The sequence below is a fragment of the Uloborus diversus genome, chromosome 8 (assembly GCF_026930045.1).
Source record: "Uloborus diversus isolate 005 chromosome 8, Udiv.v.3.1, whole genome shotgun sequence".
Lineage (NCBI taxonomy): Eukaryota > Metazoa > Arthropoda > Arachnida > Araneae > Uloboridae > Uloborus > Uloborus diversus.
In genome coordinates, this window is record NC_072738.1 from 126928048 (window position 1) to 126955281 (window position 27234).

General features: G+C 31.8%; 2 protein-coding genes across 3 annotated transcripts in view; one reads left to right on the forward strand and one right to left on the reverse strand.

Annotated features, from left to right (window-relative positions):
• LOC129227412 (FERM domain-containing protein 4A-like) overlaps positions 1–27234 on the reverse strand; it is a 496557-nt gene that overhangs the window by 401531 nt on the left and 67792 nt on the right. The gene's annotated exons all lie outside the window — the stretch shown is intronic.
• Positions 1276–5619, forward strand: LOC129227415 (protein BTG2-like). The gene has a single exon (XM_054861969.1). It carries the CDS (start codon positions 1599–1601, stop codon positions 2235–2237), a length of 639 nt encoding a protein of 212 aa, XP_054717944.1. The 5' UTR covers positions 1276–1598; the 3' UTR covers positions 2238–5619.

Genomic DNA, 27234 nt, shown 5'->3' on the forward strand with positions numbered 1-27234 from the left:
TTCTAATATGGTGAGCACAAACTGATTGATATTTTAACTCTTGGTTATTCGTTTAATTTTGAAAAATTGTAAAGCAAGTTTTGAGAAATATATTCATTGAAACCCTTATGTTCAATAAATTATCATAATCTGCCAGGGGTGCCCACCCCCATTCGAGCAAAAGCCCCCACCCCCCAAAAAAAGCACGAGCCCCCTCCCTAAAAATAAATCTTTCCCCCGCTTGAGAAACCATAACATTAAAACATTCATAAAATAATTCAATTTTTGCGATTATTGCTTGAGATATTATTGTTTTAAAGTTTAAACAAAAACTAATTCAAGAAATAACTATGAATGAATTTTTAAGCACTGCGAAGGAAATTTTAAAAATATTAAGCACCCCCCCCGGAAAAAAAAGATTAATCTTACAATAAAGTAATAAATAAGTATTATAAGAAATTCAACCGGAACCTAGAAAAATGGGTAAACTTCACTATTTGAATAACTTCACTTCTCTCCCGTTTTTCCGAAGCATCAAAATAAAATAATTTATGAAAAAAGAAGTAAGTACTAAGAATATTTAAGCATGTAACAAAACGTAAAGTTGTGTTTTAAGTTTTCTTTTCATTCCAGTAGCAGAATTACTAAGACGGGCGTCGTAGTAACTTACCAAGTAAAAATAAATGAAATCTCATGGAGAAAACTAAGTCAAATTTTTGTATATCAACGAAAATATAAAATGCAGTTTCGAAAATTTATCGATGAACTTACCATTTGTTCGATTTTTATTTTAATCGACAACGTAAAACTAAATAAATAATAAAAAGAATACGTTGTTTACTATTTATGATTAATTTCTTGTTTATCAAACAAAAAATCAAAATGCTGTACAGTTATAAAAATTTAAATATCTTTTCAAATGGAACAATTGTTTTGAAAGAAACCTAAAGTTTTTAAAATAAAAAAAAAATCTAAAAGACGAAACAAGCGAAAAACAGCATCGATTCAAGAACTGCTAACATAACCTGATTCTCAGCAAGTCTAAAACCCAAACACACTTCGATTTTTCTATTACTCCGCAAATACAAGCAAATAACACTGTAACCTTCCGCGAAACCAGACGCTTCAGTGTTTCAGCGAATCAAGCTCCAGCATCGGAGTCCTAAAATAATCCTCTCAAGCCGCCATTGGCTGCTCCGTGCGGTGGCGTGTTGTGACATCACGCGGATTCGGAAATCAAGCAGGGGTTGTATATCGGCTCTCCCAGCCCACGTCTCAGTTCGTGACTGTCTCCAACTAGGAAAGAGGTAACTGCGCAGGCGGGCTTGAGAGAGCCGCTGTGTTAACAATTTTGCCGTCCAGATATTGCCGGGTAACAAGCCTACGGAAGCATAGGATCGATCAAGTGATAAAGAAAGAGCGACTTGTAACTGTGATGCCCACTGAGCTTAGCTAATCTGCTGAAGATCAAAAAAAGCCATTCAACCCCCTTCAACGTTCTGTTGCGAAGCTTGCGCACAGCAGCAGTAGCCATTAGGCTTAACGATCATAACATTTTCAAAGCTGGCCATCCAGAGGCAACTCGAAAGCGTCAAGTTAAAAGTCAACCGACCGTCAAGATGAGAGTCGAAATCAAAAGCGCTGCAAATTTTCTGACGAATCTCCTGAGGGTGAAGAAGGGAGATACCGTACAGAATATGAACATTCACCAACTGGAACAGTTTTGCAGCAAGCTGGAAGATATGCTTTGTCATCACTACCAACAACACTGGTTTCCCGAAAAACCTTTCAAAGGTAGCGGATACAGATGCATCCGGATCAATCATAAAATGGATCCCATCATTTCGAAGGCTGGATTAGAATGCGGATTTGACGAGGAGAAACTTCGGCAGCTCTTTCCCGACGAGCTGACACTGTGGATCGACCCCAAGGAGGTCTCGTACAGGATCGGCGAGAATGGCAGCATTTGTGTCCTCTTCGACGAAAGAACTGTGAAGAAAACTTGCCAAGTCTCAAATTCTTGGGATAGGAGCCCTACGAGGACTGTCACGATAACTGTAAATCGGAACGACAATTCCGACAACTCCATGTCCGAGGATGATTGTGGTAGTCCGATGAGTATGTCGCCGCCCTCTCCCGTGTTCGATCGAATGCCTTCGTGCAAAGAAAGCATGCGGGGAACAGGCTCTAATTGGGACTCATTCATCATGGATCCTCGCAACATCAATTACGAACTCTCAACGTACGTTTCAAGCTAAAAGCGATTCAATTGCAAAAAAAAAATAAATAATTATGCTAATTTTCCCCTCGCCAAACGACCATCATCCGTTCTCCATTGGAGAATGCGATATATTGTGATCTTCGATAATATAAACAAAAAAGACTTGTAATATACCATCATTGATACATTTTATCACATTCATCTTAGAAGTTTTGGCCAAATTTTCTTTGGCCATTTTTAACTAGCATCCGAGTGATAATGCTATAAAATGTGAGGTAAAATTATCTTGACTATCGTGATCCTGGAAGTACAAAGTAAAATTTAATCAAGGGACCACCTATGTGATAATTCCATAATCAGCTGGTTTCCCGTGAAACAAAATTCTACAATAGTTAAAATTTTCACATATGTAATGATGGTCGTTTTTTAAAATTTTTAACTAAAGTAAGTTGCCTCTTAACACAATGGTAAAGTTAACAATTTCTCTACTCGAAACGGCATAATTTGTTGTAATCAGAAATGTTTATCCTATTACCAATAAAGTCTTGAAAATGAATAAAAATTACCTACCTAATTTTTAAAATAGTTTTTTTTTCAAACTAATGTAAACAAAGTGCTTATTTGGTTATCGATTGATGCAAAAATCAATCTTGTGCATATTTAAATGCATAATTAAACAAGATTAAAAAGTTCTTTTCCAAATTAAAATAAATTGCGAAATTAATGTATCAACTCATTAGAGCAGAGTATGATTTTCAGTTCCATCAAAATTTAAAATTCAAGCAAGAGGTACAAAAATGGCAATTAAGTAAAAAATTCAATTATCCATAGTATAGAAATTTATCATAAGAAGGTGTTAACTTTAACAAAATAAAAGAGGCTGCTTAACTTTTGGGTAAAAATTTTCTAAAAAATGAACTATCTTTGCTAATTTCTTAGCTTTAAAAGTTATTTGCTTTCCTGATTTATTAAATGCATTTGCACACACAGGACTGATTACTCTGGATATCGACCTGGAATGGATAAACTACGCTCTTGATTTTCCTTGAGAAATGATTGCTCTGGAAAAACAAAATGGAATATTTTCTACTCTTATGAAATATATTAAATTATTCTTTTTGCATGCCTAAATTTTAATATCTGCAAATACTGCAATTTTGAAAATATTTAATAATTATCCACTTTATCGTATGTAACTATGAAAAATGATTTATTCTCTAGTTTTTTGAAGTGCTATTGTCTTCAATCATTTATATATGTGCACCATTTATATATTTTTTAAAGTCTCTGAAAAATAATGGCAATTTTTTCCCCTTAAGAAAACTAGATATAATATTTCCAATGTAATCCTATGGAAAGCTAAAAGCAACTGAAATATACATAAATAAAAATTTTTAAGGCATTTTAAAAATATTGCAATATTTTTAAAAATCAGCTTGAAGTTTTTGTTTTCTATGTAAAAGAAATAAATACCTAGTCATGCATATATATATACTGCTTCTCATTCCAAAAGGATATTTTGCAATCTTTTTTTTTCTTCACAAAATTGCAGTATTAAAATAACTGCTTAATGTTTTACTGTAAGTGTAATTCTCCCTGCTGTAAGTTAAGAAAATTAAGTCAGCAGCACAATTTATTTTATATTGTGATTTTTGTTATTCCATTGATTTTTATTATTATTTTCTTTTTTAAGTAGAGACAGACCTGTAGTACGATAGTTATGTCTATGAGTTAGATTCCAGCAGGGATGGGAGACTTTTTTTCACATTAATTGTAATCTGCCATTATGTGGTATTCAATCCCCCCTTCCCCCCATTTTTTGTCAATTATGTTTTTGTTCTCTGCATGGTTTCCAATTGTATAATATCATAAGTTTTTAAAATTCATTGGTGCAAGTAGTCTTTGTTTGTATTTATATATATTTTAGCATTTGTTTTGTGATTTGATTTTTATGAATTTTTATATTGAACTATTCTTTGATTTTCTGATATGCATTGTTTGACCGAAGTTAGCCACTTTGTTCCGATCTATTTAAAATTTAATTGACTCATATTTAGAGAGTTTTCAATTATTATTAAAGTTATTTTTGATTAACATCTTATTTTTAAAATTCTGTAATAAGATCAACTTCTAATGTTTTTACTCCAATACATGCTTTTAATACTTAAATATTGTAGGTATGTAGCATTCTTTACGGATGTTTTTTTTAAACATTTGAAAACAAAATCAAATTTACTAGTATTTTGTGAGATGTGGAATCAAAAATCAATCTGTTAAAATTTTCTAGCATGTTCTTAATGAATTATTTACAATAATTTTCTTCAACTAATTGTGCTTTTCAACAGTGTGTTTGGAGGGCAAATTCAGAAACAATTAATAAATTAATTTTAAAGAAGTGACAAAAAGAAAATTTTAAGACGCTGCTAAAATTTTTTTTCTAATATTTTATATTTGATTTTTAAAAACTGCTTTTTTTTCTTCAATTGTGTTTTTACATTTTTCATATAAATTTTACTGCAAATCAAACATTGAAAAAAAAAAGGCCTAAATAGACTTGTACACGTATCAATTTATAATTCAAAAATAAAGTTAGAATTTAAAAAAAAAGTATGAAGCTAAGTATCTTGTTTCAATGTCATTGTTTGAAGTGAAGAAACAAGTATATTTTATTGCATTAAAAAAATTAAATTGTTAAATTCAACTGCAGTTTCTCAACATATTTTGCTTTAAGTTTAAACTTAATCTTATGTGAGGTGTGTTAATCAAGCATTTTCAATCATTTTAATTATGCCTATGTACTGTTTTGTCCTTTTCCAATTCATGTTCTCATCTAGATTGTGCCATTTTACCCTCTGGTGCTACTAGCCACTGACTACTCACAAAGAAAATGACAGTCCTTAAGCAGAGTAAATAGTACAAGACAAGGTACTGACTAATTGTTCACAGATTATTTGTAACTTGTTTTCAAATTTTTTCCTTTAACTAGTCAAAACAAACTGTAAAATGTTGCCAAAATCAATGTTGTTAAAAGTCAAAATTTTATGTTTAATTTATCGACAAAACAAACCATGAAATTACATCATAAAAGAAGAATTCTGCCAGGTTATAAAATTTACCCATCAACAATTGTTGCTAATACCTTACCCCTTTGCTGAGATGGAATGGAAAGGGTAGAATTTATTTACAAAATAAATAAACAAATGATTAGCATCACGCGCTGGCGCGAGATCTTCTGCGAAAGTGTTGAAATATAAAATATTTCTCCAAATAAAATTTAAAAGACCATTAATTAACATGAAAAGTTCCAATCAAACCTCAAATTAAAAAAAAAAAGAGCAGAAAGGGTAACTGCTATTTCAGCAATGGGACATTTTTCAGCCATCTCAACATGTACCACATCATGAAAAAAAAATAACAAATTCTATAATTATTGATACTGAATTATAAGTATGAAAATTTTAGAGTTCTTAATTACTAGCTAGTATCGTGTAATTGTTTGGGATGAAAAGAAAAATTTTTGTGAGTAAAATTGTGCTCTTAGCATTGTGTGAGGGGGCACATTCTATTGAACAGTTAAAGAAAGACAAGTATTAACTCTCCTAAAATTACTTGAAAATGTGTAGTATGAACTGTTTTTAATAATGCTTCATGACTTAGAGTAATTGAATATTCAAAGAGATGCTTCAAAGAATCATGTATGTAAAAGATCTTTTTGATATTCAGCTATTCTAACGACGGTGTCATTTATGTTTTTCTAATGCTAGTTTATCTTGATTTTGTAAGTGTTTGTATGCATAGTAACATTGTGATCTCAACTTCCCACTTTGAAAAAAAAAACTGTGTAAGGTTCTGAACCACTTGGGAGTCAGCCCTGAACTTGTGATAATTATGCACTTAGCCTTACTGTATGTAAGGATTGCCATGTTTCTAATGACAGGTGTATGTTATAAGTGATTTTTCAATCATCTTGTGGATTGTAAATTAGCGTCTCATGCCCAGTACTGGAATATTCAGCGGTGATTTATTTCCTTGCAAAAAAAATGCAATATTTAAAACTCGAATACCTGTGATTTTTGCTTTGGAAGTACTGTTTAGTTCTTTTCCAATCCCTTAGGATTATGAAGGATATTAAATCTGCTTCACCGAGTAAGTTTGTTCCCAATTTATTTCATTAAATTCTAAAGTAATGTTTCACATGATGTGCCATAAAATTAACTATTGGATGAAGTTTAATGTTCGTTAGATGGGTGATAGTTAAATATGTATTCATTATATATTTTATCTCTACCTCGATTTGTACTTTTTTCAATTCTATTTAGTTTGGAAAGTAATGTTGGAGAACAGTTATTGCTGGCAGCTGTTGTTTACGATCTTAGGTTTCACCATTTCATTTTCCTCTGTGGCATTAATAGGTAATCATGACTTTTACAAATGGAGCTTAAGACGTTGAACTTCATCTGATATTTAATTCTTACATTGTTGCTGCAATTATGTGGAGATGATGAATTAGTAGGTATTGCGTTTGTGTGAGCTGTTGATTTGTTGTTATTTGTGATGTCATCCTATATCAAAGAAGCTTTGCTGTGAAAAAGATATGGACTAAGTGAAACCATTTAACATTATCACTCCATCCTAGTCATTTTGTAGCATGGGATGTGCATTTCTGCGGTGTGCAAGGCAAGTGTAATTCCTAAGAAAATGCATCTTTCTTAAATTGACGCACAAAAATGTAGGTTTTTTTATATCGAGAAAGTCAGGGAAAATAAGCATTTAGAAATGTCTTATGCCACCCTTTTACATAATTAACATCATGGATGGACTGGCTCATCAAAGTTCAGGGCCAAGCACAATTTTTATCCCTTTATGAATATTTCTATAGATTTTAGCCTGTTGGCATCTCAATCAATAAAAGTTTAGTAAATGTGCTTAAAATGAGTGGCAAATTTACTCATCATTTTAGACTCGGTAGATTACCTTTTTACCTGCCAACTCGTTTCCAGGACCGGATCATGAATTCTTCCTCGCGTGAAGCATCTTGCAGATCTTGTAAAATACTTAAGTGCAATTAATTTATAATCTGCATTAGATTGTGAAATTGCCTTGACTCACCGGTAAATAGGCTAATTTTCTAATTGGTATCGTTAGTTCCTAACCAACTTATGATTGATGGATTATGTAATTTAAATTAATGAAATACACTGATTAAGATTCAAGCATCATTGCAATCGTGAATCATCCGGTCCTGTTCTGCTTATCTAGTATGTCACGGGTTAAGTCGGTTCCATCCCTGCTATAAGTGAATGTCTATGCATTTTAGAAATAGTGAGTTTGTGGATTGTGTCAATTTATTTATACTCCAAATGAATATAAGGTGTTCGTGACCAATCTGATATTGTGATGAAGATCACCTCTGTGCATTAAGCTTCGAAATGCTGCACGAGATGCTATTGAAGGTTACCGACGCAGCATCAATAATGCCAAATTATGTGTCATTAAACAATCTATTTTTAAAATTCAATATTTGAAAAGAAAACATTCTAGTTACTAAACTGAAATTTCATCTTTCCGTAATAGTGAAAAATGTATAAAAAGTAAAATGCTGTCCTTAAAAAAATGCAACCTTTATTTTTTCAACCTAATATTCCACAAAATACTCTATAGTTATACTATATTAATAAAAGTGAAATTTAAAGTTATTTCTGACTGACTCTAACAGTCCTTAAATAATTATTGACTGCAGTAACCCCTCATATTATGCTTGTTAGAATTTGTTTGAAGAACTATTAAAGATTTTTTTGTGTGAACAATTATTATATCACTAAGCTTCATAAATTGAATTTACTTAATGCAAAAATCCAATAGTAATGTAGTAATTTCACAACTTTTTTTTTTCCCCAGATAGGCAAAAATATTTATTAATTATATATAGTATGTTATGTTTTTTTTGCCTATAGTAAATTACAATGCGAATAGGATTTTATAAACAATTCTTTTTCCCAAGTTTTGAATTACCAAGTTTTAAATTAGTGTTTCTCACATTTTTTACAATCGAATTCGTCCTCACTATTGATGCTGAAGTTGGTGATAACTCATGCATTTCTGTGCAAGTTGTAGTGCCTAAAATATAAATTGTGAAAGATAATCTAACTGTTACTCAAAGAGAAAAAAAGAAAGAAAATTCAACGAACTCCTTTATTGTTTGGAAATAAAAAAATTGATTTTTACATTTCATTTTGTTGGAGATTAAAACGTAAGCAAGTTACAAACTTGCCTGGTGGCAATTATGGGTACTGCATGCAGTTTCTTGTTTCTTCAGACTGTCTCTGGCAGGCTGTCTTGTATTGTAAATGTCTCGTGTGTATGATACATTTTTTGTGGTGGCAGTAAGCTGTACAATTCTTCCTGTACAAATACTGTAAAAAGCTATTTTTTCTTTGTATAGTGACTTAAATGGAGGTTTTGTACAGTGAAAAATAAAGCATGTCTACAAAGCAAAGTAAATTTTAGTGTTTTTTTTTTCTCTCTTTAAAAATTACCATGTAGCATACATAGTTTTGCATTGCACTCACAGATATATAATAGCATTTTATAGACATGCACTATGTTCTACGTTTTCAAAATTTAAGAATCTTTCTATTTGGGTGAAGTTAGTAGACTTATTTCAGGAATGCTCATCCCGCTCAAGGGCTGTGGTGCACCCTCTCAAGTGCTGGTCTCATCCCAGAACTAAAGCCCCTCCAAATAAAAGTTTAAAAATTCAACAGCTCATGAGCATCCCTGCTTGTTTACAGTATAGATTGGGATCACAAAATCTTGTCCATTTAAAACATGTTAATACCATACAAAAGCTAAATGAAAAATTTTCAACTATCCTGGTATTTCTTTCTACAATTGAAGGAAAATGGGGAAATTAATCAACAGAAAATGTAACATGAGCTTAGGACAGTGTTGCAGCAGGGAGAGTGGGTCACCCCTCCCCCCCATAGCCCTTGCATTTAACTTATTGCCAACCCCTGTAAAATATTTGGCAAGTAGAGTTAAAGCCCTTTTCTTCCAAAAGGTAAATTCTGGCTGCACTACTGGCTTGGGGTCTAACTGCTCCTGAGAGAAAAAATTTTAAAAGTTGATTTTGGAAAAAATTTCTTATTTAATAAATGTCTTTTTTTTTTCTGCAAGGCTTAAGGAGGAGGGGGGGGGGGACTTAAGGGTGAAATGTGGTGCCTAATAATGCTACAGATTGGAAAGGATAAAATTAAGTTCTAATTTTTATCTCCAATATGAAATGTCTGCTGCTGGGCAAAATCAAAGTAAAGGACGTACCATTTGCAAAAAAAAAATACAATGATTCATAATGTTTTATAGCTCATTTATTGATTTGATGGTTAAAATTTTGGCATGTTTTGATCAAGCCTAGCATTTCCTTTCACTCTGTACAAGATTTCATTCTTATACATAAAATAAATCTGAGAAGTACACATTTTTGCGAATGGTAACGGACGTACTATTTTTGGCCAAGACTTTCAATAGAAGGCTACTATTGATCAAAATTCTGTGATTTACTACATCTCACAAGTGAAAAAAAATGTTTTCTTACTGATTTGAATGTACAAAGATTCAGAAACAATCGCAGTATTTAAAGACTTTTTTTTATTATGATGAAAAAAAATATTTTATGTTGGTAACAGACGTACCTTTTCCAAAAGATCTAGCATAAAAATGAGAATAATTGACAAAAAGGTGTGTATGATTAAATTAAAACTTTTATATATGATTTTTTAAATAATGTCCAACAAAGTTGTCAATAATTGAAACATTAAACAGATCCGTAGTATTAACACAGTCATAATTAAAGCAGTAGTGTAATACAATGATAACGTTCAGGTCCATTGTCTATAAATATCTTACTATTTTCATAAACATTTCACCTTATATCCAACATCCACTCGCATCAGATTTGTAAGTTCAGCTATGAATAACAGTTTTTTGCATTTAATTGCAATTTTAACATGGAAAAATGATCATAATTTTTTAGCATTAGAATCATTTTCCTCCTCTTCACAAGCTGTCCCATTTAATTTTCCACCCTTTTATTTTATCTATTCCTGAAAACTCATCAGTACAAGGATTTGATAGTCTTATATAGATTTTATGTTCCATAGTCTTAGGGTATTAGCTACAGCTGTTATTAAACCTTGTTAAATGTTTATCTGTGTGTGGAATCTCAACATATTAAATATGTTTGGATCGTCCTCCATTGCGAGTGAAACAAATTCTAAAGCGCCTCGACGGCACTCCCAATACCACCAAACATTCTTTTTACAAAAAAAGTTACAAATGATCTTAAGCATGTTTAATTTTTCAAACAATTTGAACTTCAAAATTATTATTATTATTTTTTTTTTTTAACTACGAAGAAACTCCATCTGGAAATGTACTTTTCACTATTTGAGATACTTATAAACTCTACTTGTTTCATAATCTAAACAGTCAGAAACTGGCACATATACCTTTTTTTATTATCCAACGTGTATAACCAAAATTTTTAGTGTTTTTTTAATTTTTTTATTCGTCAAACTAAAAAAAAAATCAAAATATCCTTTCTAAAATAATATTTTTGTTCTTTTTTAATTTTGAAGTAAAATGACAGACAATTCGATTAAAACAAATGCTTTATGTATTTAAAATATAAAAATAATCTAAAATCATGTAAAAAATGGAAGATCTAAAAAGGCCTAATTTTGGTAACGGACGTACTGGTACGTCCGTTACCGTCAATCTACCCAATTATTTTCGTCAAAGAATAATTATTTTTTAGTATGATGTTGTTTAACTGAAACTAAAAGCAAGACTATGATTTGGAAGTTCCCTGCTAAAAAATAAATTTATGGCATCATTTTAAACCAAATTTGGTAACGGACGTACCAAAGTAATTCAGAAAAAAATTCATCAGCATTTTTAGACATATTAAATCTGTTGTTAAAAAAAACTTTATTAATTAATCAGAACCTTTGAATATTAAGCAAATAAAACAGGTAAAAAGAAAAAATATATTTGATATTTTCCTTCTTAAATACATAGTCTTAACTTATCACCCTTGTGTACTACTGTTTCTAACTAATTGATAGTTGCCTAAAAATAAACTGAAAACAAAAATTCTGTTGCAAATATAAGCATTATTAACACACATTCAAAATCTGAAAGCTTTCACCTTTAAAATCAGGTATCATTCAAGTTTTTACGGCAAATTTGAATTTTTGAGAAAAAGTTTAATTTGAGATGATTTTGCCCTGCTACATTTTATTTTAGTCATTTAAGTTTTGACAAGAAAGTTTTTTTTTTTTTTTTAAAGCACTTTATTACTTTTGAGTGGGTTTAGTACAATTTACATTATTGAACTTTTTGGGCTTTCGCTTAGCTGAATCATACACACAAACGTAAGAATGGCTTTATTTATGAACATTTTTAGAGAACATTATGCATAATATATTTTATGTCTCAGTAAAAGAATAATGGAAACAATTCTTTTAAGGTTTTAAGAAATAGTATTTAATTATGTAACCCCTTTAGCACCAGATATGCTGTAGGTCACTTGAGATTTGTAAAGAATTTTGAGATCGGAATTTTTTGAAATTAAATCTTTCTCTTTTTCAAATCAACTTACTTGAGCCAAAAGTGTTCCAGTATTTCTTGTAGAATAGATAACAAACTCCTGGCATACTATACTACGTTTATGTTGCAGAAGAGATTAATATTTTCTTTAAATATGTTTTTAAGAATGATATTCAACACCTGGGATACAAAAGATGTCATCTTTACTTTAAATGAGAAATCAAAATATATTTGTTAAAGTTTTATTAACATTAAATAAAACAAAACACTTCACTGTAACTACATTATTGTCGCCTAGAAGGTGACATCATTTTATAAGGTTGAGTGAAAAGGAAAAAAATCATTTTTAGGGGTTTTTTTTTTTTTTTTTTGGATTGTTTTGAAAATAGAATTAATGGACAACTTTGAAATCTGCAGTGACAGGGAAAATTACCAAGTGCTAAGGTATTGCAGGGCATAAAACTGGTCAGTTGAATTCAGTATTCTGCTAGCTCTTCAGTGTTTTCAGAAAATTAGTAATTTTTTTTTTTTTTGCAAATTTTCCAAGTAATTCCTTTTTTGAAAAAAAAAAAAAATCACTTGTGTATTATTTTCCCCGTTTTCCTTATAAACTTCGTAAAATAGTGAAAAATTGCTAATATTAGAACCTAATTTGCCTACCTGGCGATGTTTACTTTACTTGATGAGAATATCTTCTTTTTTTTTTCTTTTATAGGATGGGTATGAAAGCTTATTTTGTAACGAACTTAGCTTTTTTGTTTATTTCCCACAAAACTTTTTAAGAAAAGGAAGAAAATATTTGCATAGTAAGGGAAAAGGGAGCACATGTGAACAATTTTTTTTTTTTTCATTAATTTCTCATAAAATATTTTCAATTTCACACAGAAAAAGAGTTTCCATGATTGAATAATCTTTTCTTTGTGCAGTGGAATTTTTTTTAAGATTTAAAAATATATATATTTCTATACTTTATGGAAGTTTTAAAAAATGTCTTCAATTGTTCGCATGTGCCTCCATAGGGGGGCAGATTGCAGCAAAACAATAATTATAAATCTCTACATCTCTTTTAACACTTATAATAAGCTTACCCTAATATTTATAGTAGCGGAGAGTAACATTCTGTAATTAACATCTGATAATAACATTCTGTAATTCCTTTTCTGAAAATAAATAATCTAACAAATCTTGATTAAACTATCTTAAATACTCAGTACACAATCAGTGAAAATTGTATAAATATTTATTTAAAAAATTTTAAGTATTTGTATAACTTTTTCTCATAAATGTTACTTTGTTTCCGAAATAAATGTAAAGTTTATGATAAAAACATATTAAATTAGACATAAATGTTTTCATTGCAGTTATCATGAATAGCGAAAAAATTTCTACGTTGAAACCAATTTTTTTAGACGAAAGAAAAAGTGTATTAATACAAGTTTATTAGTAGTACAATTTTAGCTATGGTAACACTCATGAGAGATGGATATGGACTCGTGAAATTATTGTAGAGTTCTGGCTGTAATTCTTCTAAAACATGTAGTTATTTTAATACCATATCTTAAGAAGAGTTTTTCCTAAACAATGCAAACAAATATCATTTTTGAAAACATTAATTTCGTGTCAGTGTTCACTCTTCAATTTCTAATAAATGTAAATTTATTATATATATATTTATGATATGTGAAAAAAATATATCTCTCGGTCCTTGTTCCACGGTCCTTAAAAATGACTGTGGAAAATATTGGGGAGCTAGAGGAGTAGGATAAAAATGAATTAAACCTATTCTTGTATACCTACAACTGACAAAAATGGAAGGGACTATGGGCAGTGATGTTCCCTTCAATTTTTCTCAGGGATACTCCCCGTAATCCACTATGAACAGTATGTGTATGCGATCATATATACATAATATGTCTAAAAAATGTTTTGAGAGTATACTGTTGTGTGCAGGTAAAGGGCTGTAACTACATTTTTTTTTTTTTTTTGCATTTTTGTCATCTATTGTACGTTATCTTTACTGTACAAGCTCGCTTATTTGGTTTCAGCTGAAAAAAAGGGGTGGAAAAAGCGTCTAATCCCAACGTTTTCCCATTTGTATCGAATCCTCCACACATTTCTTCAAATATCTCGAAAACTCATTTCTCCAGATACTGCCGTTTACCTGCACACGGCAGTATACGGCACCCCTGCTGGCTATGACAAAAAGTGACATGTGAAAAAACAAAAGATTAATGAAAATAGCAAATAGTACTAAATAAGTGATGTGCTCCCCGGGAAAGTTAGCTAGCTTTTTTCTACGAATGTCTTGTTTATATTATCTTTAATGTCTCTCTCTGTGGGTTATAATATTCACGCTCCATCGAGATTTGTAGATTTTATTGGTAGTCGCTTTGTTGTTCAAAAGAACGATCAACATGAAATCCTTGGAATATATTCAAAGGAAAAAAGATCGTGTTACGTTTTCACCAAGGACTGCTATATTTTATCGATGTTAGAATATCGTCTGAACCAAGGTTGACAATAATTGCAACCCTGGATTCTAAAGTAAGGACAACTAGGAAAGAACTTTTTTTGGTGGAATTGTTTTATCCATTTTGATTTTATTATATCCTTGGTTATTCGTTGCTAGTTACTATTTAATTGTATTTTTCATCGCAAAATAAGTTTTGGGGTTTTGAAAAGAAAACATATTTTATAAAATTTGGATAAAGGAATATTTGGGAATCGAATATTTGAAAGAGGTGTTATTTTCAATCTTTGCATAAAAGAGAGTATCATTAATTTTCACTTTTTGCATTTTGAAAATGATGGATATGATTTCGAATTTTTCCAGATATTTATTGAAAAGTATTTTTACTCGGATGTTGCATAGATCTTCCCTAGACTAAACGAAATTTCCAGTTTTTCTTAAAAACCTTACTTAGATCAAAATCATTTGTTTAGGATTGAGAGAAAGGTTTTAAATTTTTTTTTAAATTTATGTTTGAAATATGTCACCTTAAATGCAAATTTTTTTTTTTTAATTTTTAAAAATTATTGTTGCGCCCGTTGTATTGATTCTTTTAATTACAATAACTATTTATCCTTACATTCAAATATTGTAGTTAAACCATGAAGAAATCCTAACAGTTAGCGAATGCAACAGTTCTTTAATACTAATAATGTTTCCCCCCCCCCTCTCCCTCATCCTTCCACGGAATTTGTTTGCACATTTTTTTGATGGTACACATTTAATCCTAATTTTACGAAAACTTTTTTTTATAATACAAATGAGTTATTTAGCGTAAAAAATATTTTCTTCTTAGTGCAGCATTTTATAGTTTGAACATCCCGTATTCAACACAAATAAAAATCATCAATTTGCTTAAAGATAAATGGTATCTTTTAATGGTATTCACTCAATTTTTACTTCTATGAAAAACAGTATAGGGTACTACTTCTAAATTCATTAATTTTTTTCCCTACTAAAATTTAGATTTTCTGAAGATAGCATGTAAAGTGAATATATATGTATATTTTTGTAGTTGAAAATGGTGGATTGGTTTAATCAGGGATCCGGTCATCTGAAGTCTCTACTGTTATATTTATTATTATTACTATTGTTTAATTCGTTTAAGCTCAATTTTTGCATCGTAGGCTGCCACAAAAATACAGAGCCTTGTTTTCTCTCGAAAGCAGGGTTCGCCGATATATATCAGTCGATATATATCATGATATATATCCGATATTTATTTTGAAAATATCATGATATTTTTTATATTTATTTTTCCAACTACGATATTTACAATATAAAAATTATATTAATTATAGTAATATTGCTCATTTATTATTAAAAATAACCAAAAAGTTGTGTATTATATGTTTGCATGGGCGCCCATATGCAAAGTTGTATGGGGGGGGGCTCAGATATTTTCCCCATGGTTTAGCAGGATATTTTCCCCATGGAAACAGATTTCTGGACAGATTAGAGTCATTAAAATTTGACATTTTTAATAACTTATTCATTAATGGCTGGAGAAGAAATGTTTTTACATTTTTACAAAGAAACAAGAACTAAAAACAAAGAAGTTCTAATTTCAAAGGGGGGTGAGGACTCAAGCCGCCCCTTGCCCCCATATATGGACGCCCTTGTATGTTTATGATCTATTAATACATCATTAATATAACAAAATAACATAATATTCTTTTTTTATTTTATATTAATATTCTTTTTTTTATTCATAAAATTATTAGCAGTATAACAATTTTAATTCATATTAAAATTACCTAATTAAATATCAAACGTTGGTTGGAAGAAAAAAAAAAAGTCTTATGACTGTGCTCCTGACTATTGCATATTGTTTATTTCTGAATCATATAACTGTAAAAGTAGCGAACAGAAGACAAATGAGTAGAACAGCTAATGCTAAATTAACTGTATTAAAAATGTAAAATGAAATATTAGTTATGAGTAATGAAAGAAGCCTTAATTTTTTAAGTCTACACATTATAATGAGTGATTTGAGGATGCATTTGCTATTTTGAAGACATTAGTTTGTGCTGATTGAAAATATCGGATATATATCAAAATATCCGGTACATATCAAAATATCGGATATTTTTGGAAATATCATATTTTCGAAAGTTCCTGCTGAAAGTTCTTGGTTCAAAATAATGTAATGACAGAAAAAAAAAAAAAAACCCTTCGTATAAAAACAATGCTTGTTTAAAAAATCTTATTTCTGACTCATGTTGCGGCAACATTTTCTCAAAGCAACGATCGTTTATTATTTCGACCACCAGGAATGACGTTAGCAGTTTTCCAACATTGGACTGCAGCGATCAATAAACCACTGCATATATTTTGTAGGAAAATGTAGCTTCGAATATCACTCTTTTTTTTCCTGCTTACTTTTTTTCTTCCATGTGAACTACTTTGTTCAACGAACTGTATAGAGAAACAACGCCTACATAATATTTTTTTTACTGCCTATTGTACGTAAATATTAATTCTGAGTTCACAAAGAAACAAACCTTTGTGTTTCTTCGTTTTCTTTCACTATTGTCTTGTATGTAGTTCTATGAGCTATTGTTCCTGAATATTAATCATCATTTACATTTTTTTTTTCAACACTTTCATGCTCTCTTTTGCCGCCAATTCTTAACTGCCATTCATATCTCCCAGAACGTTTTCGGACGTTTTTTCCCCCCGTTCAAAGCTAAAACTAGATAGGAATTTATTTTTATTTTTTTCCCTCTTTGTTCTTCGTGTCATTTTGTCAGAGAATTGAGGAAAAGTCCCCCTCCCCCCTTTTTGTATCGTTTTTTAAAATTCTTATTCATTCGTGCCACACGTTGAGTTAAGCTCCCCAATTTATTTTAGATAATTTTTCTCAAAAAGATATAAAATCAAACATGTATTCAAGTTATTTTTTTTACATCTCTTTGTTTAAGATGCTCCATTTAATGTTCAATTTGGTTTTGGCACAATAGCTTAGTCAAGAAAACTAATCCCCCCCCTCCCCCCAATTAAAAAAAATGTCGCTGCAATTCAGAATTTTATTATTTCAAGAGTTTACTTTCTTCACTACAAAGGAAAGAAACATTGTCGTCTGCAACTTTTTTTAATTCAAACTACTTCTGTTAAAAACATCTGTTACGTTTTTAATGTCCTCTAATTAATATGTTTTCCATCAATTAAAAAATAATTTCCAAGTTAAAAGACATAGGGGAGGGTTTAACACTAAAGAAACAAGTATATATTGTAAAAGAAAGAAGTATATATTGTATTGCGTGATTTGCTCACCCGTATATTAATTCAAGTAGGCTCAAAGGCAAAGGAGAGGGCACAGAAACTGAATAGCTTTTTATATAAAAATTGAAATGTTAACACTAATTGTCTAATTGTGTTAACACTAACTTCTCGCATTGTACATTACGTGACATGAAGAAAATTCATGCAATGAATTACTTCCGAATAATTGCTTTATGCTGCAAAACTTTGGACTTAACAAATTTTTGATTTAATCATAATTAATGAAATAATAAAAACTTTTCAAAAATCAATAAGTGTTAATTGTATTTACTTGTGCATGAAAAATGAAAAGTATTTAATCTTAAGTGTTCATAGCTTTAAGTTCATAATAAAATTATACTAAATTAACACACTGCATACATAAACTAAAATACCTCCAAAGAAGGGACAACTCTATTTAAGGGACATAATGTCTGGTCCCATTAGTGTCCCTTATTGAGAGGTTCTACTGTATTAGGAATACAAGCACTTGAAAAACCCGCTTTGCCCTCCCAGAGGGGGGGGGGGGAGGAGGCTAAAGCGGATAAGCTTAACTAGTTGTGATTTGGTACATTGCGCAAACAGCATATTTATACGACAATTGGTTGCTTTCCCGTGAATTTTTAAATTGGTCATGGTCAAGGACTTTTTGGACACCTGGTATTTCTGTTGTGCAAGTTTTACTATGTAAATTTGTACAACGCAGTGTGTAGCAAAATGCGACGCATTGTTTGGTTTTTAAGCCCTGTAAACAGGGTTGCCGGATTTAAGAACAGTAAATACGGGACAGGCTTCTAGGAGTAAAGGGAGGGGGGATATTTTTGAGCTTTAGGGCAATTACTGGTTATGATGTATTTTTAAGGGGTGCTTTCCGGGGGGACATAGAACATCTCTTCATGGTTATTCTGAAAAATTCATTCATAGCATTAAACCTCACAAAATGTCCAACATTAGTCAATGAGCAAAGAGGAAGCAATCATTCGGCTTCTCATGGTCTACTGCAAAAACAAAAACCGAATAAAAACGAAAACAATTTTTGCGTTTGCAGCCACAGGGTTTTCTTATTGCTCTTTATTTCATATATTTTGTTTTAATTTATTTTCTTCCCTTAAAATAATGTCTCGTTTGGTAAAATATTGTTATTAGCTAGAATGCGGGATAGATAGAATACGAAGTTCCCCGGGACGCTGGACAATTTTTCAAAATACGTGACTGTCCCTCGAAATCCTGGACGTCTGGCAACCCTGCTTGTAAACTAACATTGCAGATTGTTCTGAACTCCCTAGCTCTTTTTTTTTCCCCTGACTGACCCTGTCAGGGATCGCCAGAAAGATAGATGAAACGTCAATAACTTTTGTAGTAAATTACCACCCTAAGCCAGGGCTGAGGCAGAAATACTTAAAATACAGCGCCAGCTCAGCTGGTGGTATATTTTAAGTCAATAACTTTATTTAAAATAAAAATCTTGACTGTCTAACTTTGAGCTTTTTTCTTCCAATCACAGTCAAAATTCCAGAGAAACGAATTATTTTATGGAATACGAAAAGGTGATCGGAGAAACCAATCGAACGTCGGAAAAAATTCCATTAACAGCTATTAATTAACTCGGAAAACAAATAGATGAAATGACCGTGACTCATTCGTCAATGGAATATTTTTGATCATTTATTGCTTAGCGTGATAGTTCAATGGTTGGCATTCCGCCATATTGGCCTTATGCCAGAACGTGCATTTTAAAAGGAAAGAATGAACAGAATGAACGCTTATCTCGAGATTTACTGTTGCCACCTGATTCAGAAAAGGGAAAAATCTATAATTAACAAACAAAAGCCAGTCCTTAGAGTTATCAAAAAGTTTCCAAACAGCATTTATGTTTCACCGATTGCTTTACTTCGATTTTAGAGGAATGATTTCCTGTAGCAGGTGTTTCTACCTGATATTTCGCTACTCGCGTCATTTCCATTTCTCGAAGGCTCGTGGCATAGCTCATAGCTCATTGAAAAAAAAAAAAAAAAAAAATCAGAAATGTTACTGGAAAATAATGTGCCCAGTTTTTGCCACTAATATATCTGGCAAAAAAAGGAAAGTTTCCCGTTAAAAATTAGTACCTTTCCTGAAGTTAACCTAGAATCTTTTTGAAAAATTCCGAAACTTTCAAAATAAGAGCCAGAGCACCAAAGCGCACCTACAAAGTACGGTTCATATCATACTTCACGGTGCGCCAGGTTCGATCTTTGAGGGGTAAACTCCAAGCTGAGCTGACGCTCAGTGCGAGACCTTCCCCGGCGCAATGTACCACGTGACCACCTGTCGGCCTCCGAACCCAGCCATACGCCGACCCTTCGTGTTTCTATTCCTGACGTTACATGCTAAGATGTGGGTTGAGAAATTTCTGGAATAAATCAAGAATCTTCTGAGAGAACTTAGTTCATATTATTACCTGGACACTGTCCTGATTTGCCAAGAAAAGCTCCTAATGCAGTTCAGTAAATATGGCCGAAACTTATGCCTTTTTTTTTCATTTAATACGCCATCCTTTTGTACATATTCAACAGTATTAAATTAAAAAGAATATGGGATGGCGTACGTGAAAAATTAGAAACAATTCACATGGGTAACATTCAATTTTGATACATACAGAAGAAAATAGTTTTGTTCAAACAGAAGAAAAAAATCGAAAAATATACCTATACAGAATTAAAAATATTTGCATAAATGTGATGAGAAAACTAAATAAATAACGAAGCAGTGGCGCCGACTCCATGGGGCCTGAGGGGACCCGAGCCCCCTCAAAAATATTTTTGAGGGGGCAGAGCCCCCCCCCCCCCAATAATCAAGAAAATTATTATTCATATTATGCTTTCTAAACTCATAAATTTATCTTTTATTTTCCTTGTTTGAAGATAGTTGTAAAATACATTCAGTAATGAGTTAAAACAAATAATTATTATGGTAGTAAGCAGGTTAATTGAAAACGAGTGGTGTGAATAATGATGGTGTTACGGTGCTGCAAGCACACTAAGAATTTGTCCTAGTGTGCGAACTTACGGGTCAAGTCTGTTGCTAGTGGGCAGCGCTGCGGCGCACTCTTCTAAGTGTTGCTGATCTGGAAAAAATGTATGAGGGTTTGATTTGTATATGAAATGGGAGGCGTGATAGTTTTGAATGCTTTTGGGAATTGTGTTTAAAAGGAAAACCTTCACTAAATGATGATCCTTTCGCTTCCTCGGAATCGACGTATACCAAAGAAGTATGAAAACAACAAAGCCAGCTCACTGCACACTTTCAAAATCCCAAAGTACTACAAGGCAATGCATTAAAGTTTGTGAAATGGTACAATCTTGCATTATTGGGCGGTTTACATCAACTGGACTCACATAGGTCATTGCAGTGGAACAAGAGTGTTTGAGTGTTTGCTTTTATTAAACAAAAGTGAAACACATTTTGAAAAATCAAGTGAGTTTTTCAAAAATGACCTAGACATTGAGAAACTGCGTTTACGCTTGATTATGTCAGCCGATATCACTTATGAAAAGACAACTGGTCTTAAAAAACATGCGTTAATTAAATTACCTTTTTACAAAAATACTGTGCGTGTTTGTATTTATTATTTCCTTTTTTCAAAGCCAAAAAATATGTGTCAGGCTTGTCGAGTTTTTGGGGTTCTAATGTTGATTAAATGACTTTAAAATGCTTTAAAAAAAACTTTGAAGCTCATTATTTTTAATCTCAAATTTAGAAAATTTCCCGCGGAAAGACACCCCCTCCCCTTCACAATATATATTTTTTTTAAGTCGACATCTCGAGGAGTGCCCTTCCATGCAAATCAAGTGCCCTACCTTTTTCAATGCCTCGCTACGGCACTGCACGGCTCCCCGTAGAAAAGAACAGAAAACTGTCTCTTTCTGAGACAAGTGACATGATCTAGTTGAACTAGAAAATTTGTATACCATTTTTTAGATTGTTTTACGTTAAAAACGCCATGTCACATTTGTTTGTTTAAATTAAACACCAGAAAATATGTAAATTGGCATTTTCAAGGTACAAAAATCTGACCTTTATTTGGGAGGGAGGGGGGGGGGACCTCCATGGGATTGCATAACCACCTAAACCCACAGTGATGTCTAGCCCCCTCAATATTTTTTGCAAGTCGGCGCCTCTGTAACGAAGCTTATGCTGACAAGCAAATAGAGAACACCTTATTTACCTACATTTCTTGTAAAGCTTCAGTATCCAGAGATTGCACTTCACCGTCGGTTGAGGCTCAGCTAATTTTGACGGACCGTGACTGAGCTAAAAGGGGGTCTAACTCTAAAAAGGTTTCGTATATTTTGACACTGGCAGCTAAAAATACTTTTTTACTATAGTGAGAAGTCTGCCTTAATGCAACTTGCAAGCAACCCAGGAGCCATTTTCGCTGAGATACTTGATTTTCACAGGAAGCTGGTGGAAACCCGGAAAATCCATGTAAAGTTTCGGAATTTTCTTTTACATATTTATTGGTCCAGCTGAGCCAACTTATAAGTGAAAATATATTTGTCATTTTTAGGCTTTGCTTTATAATTGTACAAATGCTTGAGAAAAAGCTATTAGAAAAACGTTTCCTATTAGCAAAAAAATCGTTTAATCATAGTATGTATGTGATAAAATTATATTAATTGTCACAAACTCTGTAACTAAATTAAATTTTAAACCGAAATTAATTTTTATGCTTTTGATATACATATCAAATGCACGCACTGATGTTACTTTTCATCAATGAATGCTTTAAGGATTAGTTTCATGTTTTCTTTTTGAAAAATAAATTGTAATTAGGAATCTTTTTTTTTTTTTTTAACGGAATAGTTATTGCTTTCACCAAAAGCAATAACTACTCCATTCCGTAAAATTTTGATAAAGAACCGAAATTATTGCAACAATGGGGTTGTTTCCTTCAGTTAAAAGTACTACTTTTAGTCACTGAAGTTGATAGAATGAGCAAAAATAAATAAATAAATAAATAACATGGACCCAGGAAATTCTTTCATTTTCCCAACAGTTATTTTCAAATTAATTTTTCTAAATGTCCGATTTTTCAAACAAGGCGTGGTTTTTATGACGTCACAAACGATGAGCTTTGCCGCGTATTCCACTGGCGCACTGAATGTTTAGGCTTGCTGGCTACTGCTTTTCCACGTTATGATAATCAAGAAGAATTAAATATTGCGCTCTACGCTTGCTATCAACCATATCGTTGCCAATACATGTAAGTAAAGAAGCAAATAAAATATTGCGCTCTGGTTTATGGCAACAGTGAATGGCAGGTCATCATTTGTGATGTCATACTCAAAAAGCGAAAAAAATGAAATTGCACCGATTAAAATATTTTATGAAAAATATTAAACTTTGTCAAATTATTTAAAAAATGGTCAGATCCTATGTTTTTAAGCATGCTCTTTCCGAAAAAAGTACTTTATAAATTTTGAAAACGACCCCATTGTTTTTAATTGAATATCAGACAGTGTCTTGGAATAAGAATTTTATAACATGTGCAAATGATTTTGTGCTGCTTATGCCATTTTTAATAAATAATTTAAAAGAAATTTTGACTCGAATAATAAATGTATTGATTAAATGATTTTAATAAGATATAAAAGTAAAACATTTACTGATTTATATTTTTCAACAGCATGCACACAAAACAATGTATCGTATCATTCAAAAAAATTAAAAAAAAAGTAAGGTGAAAAATATACTTTGAAATATGATTTAAAAATACTTTTAGTTACAAATTTTTCAATATTTTTGAAAATTTTAAACATGAGTTTTACGAGAAATCTTGGTATGGTGAAACAAAATGAAGGTCACTTCCAGATTCATCCTTAAAAAGTTCACTAGAATCGATTATCTGAGAAAAAACAGCCATAACAGGTTTAGTTGTTACTATAGTTTTATTTGTCTGCAATCGTGTTTTCCTGTACAGCGTGTCCTGCTGCAGGAAAACAAATTTGCTAAATTCGAAAAATGAATTCATGTGATTTAATTCCTTGGAAAATTATCCGACTTCATGACATGCAATAAAGTTGCTTCAGTTTGATTGATTTTTAAGGGCTATATTTTTCACTTCGTCATCTGGCAACGATCTATGCGTGCAAAAGAACGACCGATAAAGGACAAACGAGAAAGATTTTCCTGTTTTTCTCTTTTCATAACAGTAGTTGTAGATTCAATTCAAACACAGCGGGATATTTAAAACAGGGCAGATGCACTGGACACCACAACTGCCTAAAAGCACTTTTTAACTGTTTCGCATATATATATATATATATATATATATATATATATATATATATATATATATATATATATATATATATATATATATATATATATATATATATATATATATATACTAATTCGCATCTATATATATATATATATATATATATATATAGAGAGAGAGAGAGAGAGAGAGAGAGAGAGAAATTAAAAAACAATGAAATTTTTAGAAGTTGTTAAACAGAAGAAGAGGTAATGCCACGCAAGATAACAGAACGAAACTCTTATTAGTTTTCAAATAAGAAGTATAAACAATAATGTCCCTTACGGGTGCTAAAAATCTTTTGTTGCACACAACGACTATCCTAGCTCGGCCACATCGAAAAACATAGTAATCGAGTAGTAAAGCTTTAATTGAAGTCAATATGCAATGAACCGGGAAGGAGACTAAAAAAAATGTCTCAGTGATAGTTTCAATCAGGGCTCATTTTGCATGGGAGCTCACGGAAGCTCAGCTCCCGCTCGTCTTTTCAACTTTATATGAATTTTCTCACTATCGGCATTAATTCATGATATTTATTAACACATTAAAATATGGGGGACGACTGTGGGCTCGTTTTGCTAAATTAAACTCTGTCCTCAAGGACTTACAAATCATGAGGATTACCAACTGAGAGAAAGGAGAATGGTTTAAATATAATTGGAGAGTGCTGAGAAAATGCAGTCTTTTTATATGCCCCCCTCCCCCGCCTCGTTTACAAATAGGTCGGAATCCATGAAGCTTTACTGTTTTTACTTACCATCCCTCCCCTCAAAATACAAGTTGAAACTCCTTTGTAATATTCCAACAGCTCACACAGTGGTTCCCGACCTTTTTTTAAGTCTATTACCCATAAGGCAGGTAATCTACTAGCAATTACTCAAAAAACGTTCATTCTAAAAATTGATTAGCTCTTGCATTTTTTAAATTAAAAAAAGAAAATAATTTTAACATTAATTTTAGTCATTCAGATAGGGAAAACATCCGTTTCTTAGCAATTTGTTATAAATAAAGTAATAGTAGTCAAGGAGACGATTGATATTATGATACTGCTTACAACAGTTGTTTAATAGTTGTTATTTTGGTCTGTGTAAATCCAGCTCCAAATTTATTATCTTTTTTTATCAACCACTAACGATTATCGATTAGGTGGATTTGATATACATGATTTTTAATAATTCTGTTTTGTGATCGAATAATGACCTAATCCAGGTAAATATTTTACCCCTTGGAAAATTATACTTCACACTTTTGGGGGTAATTACCTCCAGGTTGAGAACCACTGAACAATTCTATGTTTTTTCCTCTAATTTCAACAGCGAAGTTTAAACAACTTATTCATTATTTCTCTTGGGAAGGAGGAAGTTCAAATTATACACCAATCCGGCAAAAATTTTGTGAGTTGAGCAATGCGTGAGAGCTGCAACCTGCACGTGGAACAACTTTCCCTGCAGAATAACCGAAGGTCAAGGATTCCACAATAAATATGATTTAGAAACGCAACTCGAATGCGTAAAACAAGTAAATCGCGAAATGTCTAAAATCTGAACTGAGTGTTTGACTTTTACTGAGGAATTTCCTTCATAAATCAGAAAAAAAACAGGAAAGCTCTTTGAGATCTCCGACGTTTTTCCCATCACATGGAGTAGTCTCCAAGAATGTCTTTCTTGCAAGTATGCATGGCGCCTTTGATGAAAGACGAGAATTTACGTTCATGTTTTCGAATGTATTTCATGTTTTGTTTATGGAATTTCAGTACACATATAAGAAATTTAATAATTCTGTTTCTGACAAAAGTTTCTTCGACTTCGTTGCTTATTTAATTTTGTCGAAATGATATGAGTGTATGGGCGTGCACAGGGGTGGGAGGGGGGGAGAGAAGAGATACCTGTTGGCCCGGGCCCAGTCCTGAAGGGGGCCCAATTTTTTGAAACTAGGGGTAAAATATGACGGTAATCAATATGGAGGACACCCGGAAAAGTCATTTGTGACGGGCCCCAAAATTTCTGTGCACGCGCCCACCCCCCTGTATGAGTAACATAGTGTTCATGTAATGAATCTAGAACAATTTACATAAATGTATTTCGAATGTATTTCATGTTTTCTTTGTGGAGTTTCAGTACGTAAATAAGGTACTTAATATTTCCATTTCTGACAAAAGTTTCTGAGACTTCGTTGCACTTTTGATTTGGTCGAAATGATACGAGTGATATCGTGTTCACGTGATGCCTCTAGAATAATTTGTAAAAATGAATTTCGATTGTATGTCATGTTCTCTTAATGGAATTTCAGTACACGAATAAGAAATTTAATTTGTTGCTTTCTTGCTTATACTGCGGCGCAGCTGGCGCTCGCTCCTCCGAACTTCGCCTGGACGAAACTTTTGAGTGCTCAAATCAAAACTTCGGCCGGACAAAACTTCGCACTGTCAAGTCTTCGTGCAGATTAAACTTCGTGCGTACAAAACTTTGCAAGGACAAAACTTTGTACGAACAAAACATAGTGCGTGTATTACTTCGCACGATTAAAATAAAACTTCTTGAAATAAAATTACTTTAAATTTATGTAAAAAAATTGTTTTTTTAAAAAAAACTTTAAATTATGTTTATTTTTTAGATTTACAGTTTCGATTTAAAAAAAAAAGCTCTATTTTAAAATTATTATAATGGAAAATTAAGTTATACTCTCTTTACCTAAGAGCATTTTTTTCCGATGAGAGGGGGGGGGGGATTGTCAATTGGTATAAGTTTCAGTTGCCATTTTTTTAAACTTTTGATTTAGCGGTAGAAACATACGATTACGCTTCAGTTGAAAAACTGAAACAAATATACTTGATATTTAACAATTTAATTTAATTAGGAAATTAAAAAATAGGGTTTAGAAGAGAAGTTGAATAAATAATGAAAAAAGAAATATTTTGTAAAAAAAATGGATATTTCAAACATCCAAATTGTTTAATCATCAAAGAATTCTCTAATAGTTCGCTACAGTGCATTAAAATTATTATTACATCCCCAATAAATTTCTCTCTTCTATCGTTTTTAGAAAATTAATCAATTTAATTTAATTTAATGTTAACTAAACGTATATCAATTTAGTATTTACTGAACCTGATACACTTTAATTCATTGAAGAATTGATTTGCTCTCAAGTAATTCATTATTAAAAATTAGTTTTTTGTATAGTGTGTGCCTAATCAAAGTATAGCATGTCCCTAATCCTATAGTGTGTACTAATCAATACTAATCAAACAATAACACCACTTCCCCCGTCCCCTAAACACACACACACACTCCTTTTTACTTGCTTGCTAAGTGTTAGGATGGCAAAGTTATGGACCAAAGAAGTTTTGTC

Bases quoted from the DNA above. Each gene is read 5' to 3' on its own strand.
- LOC129227415 (XM_054861969.1), top strand. From the start codon at position 1,599: ATGAGAGTCGAAATCAAAAGCGCTGCAAATTTTCTGACGAATCTCCTG.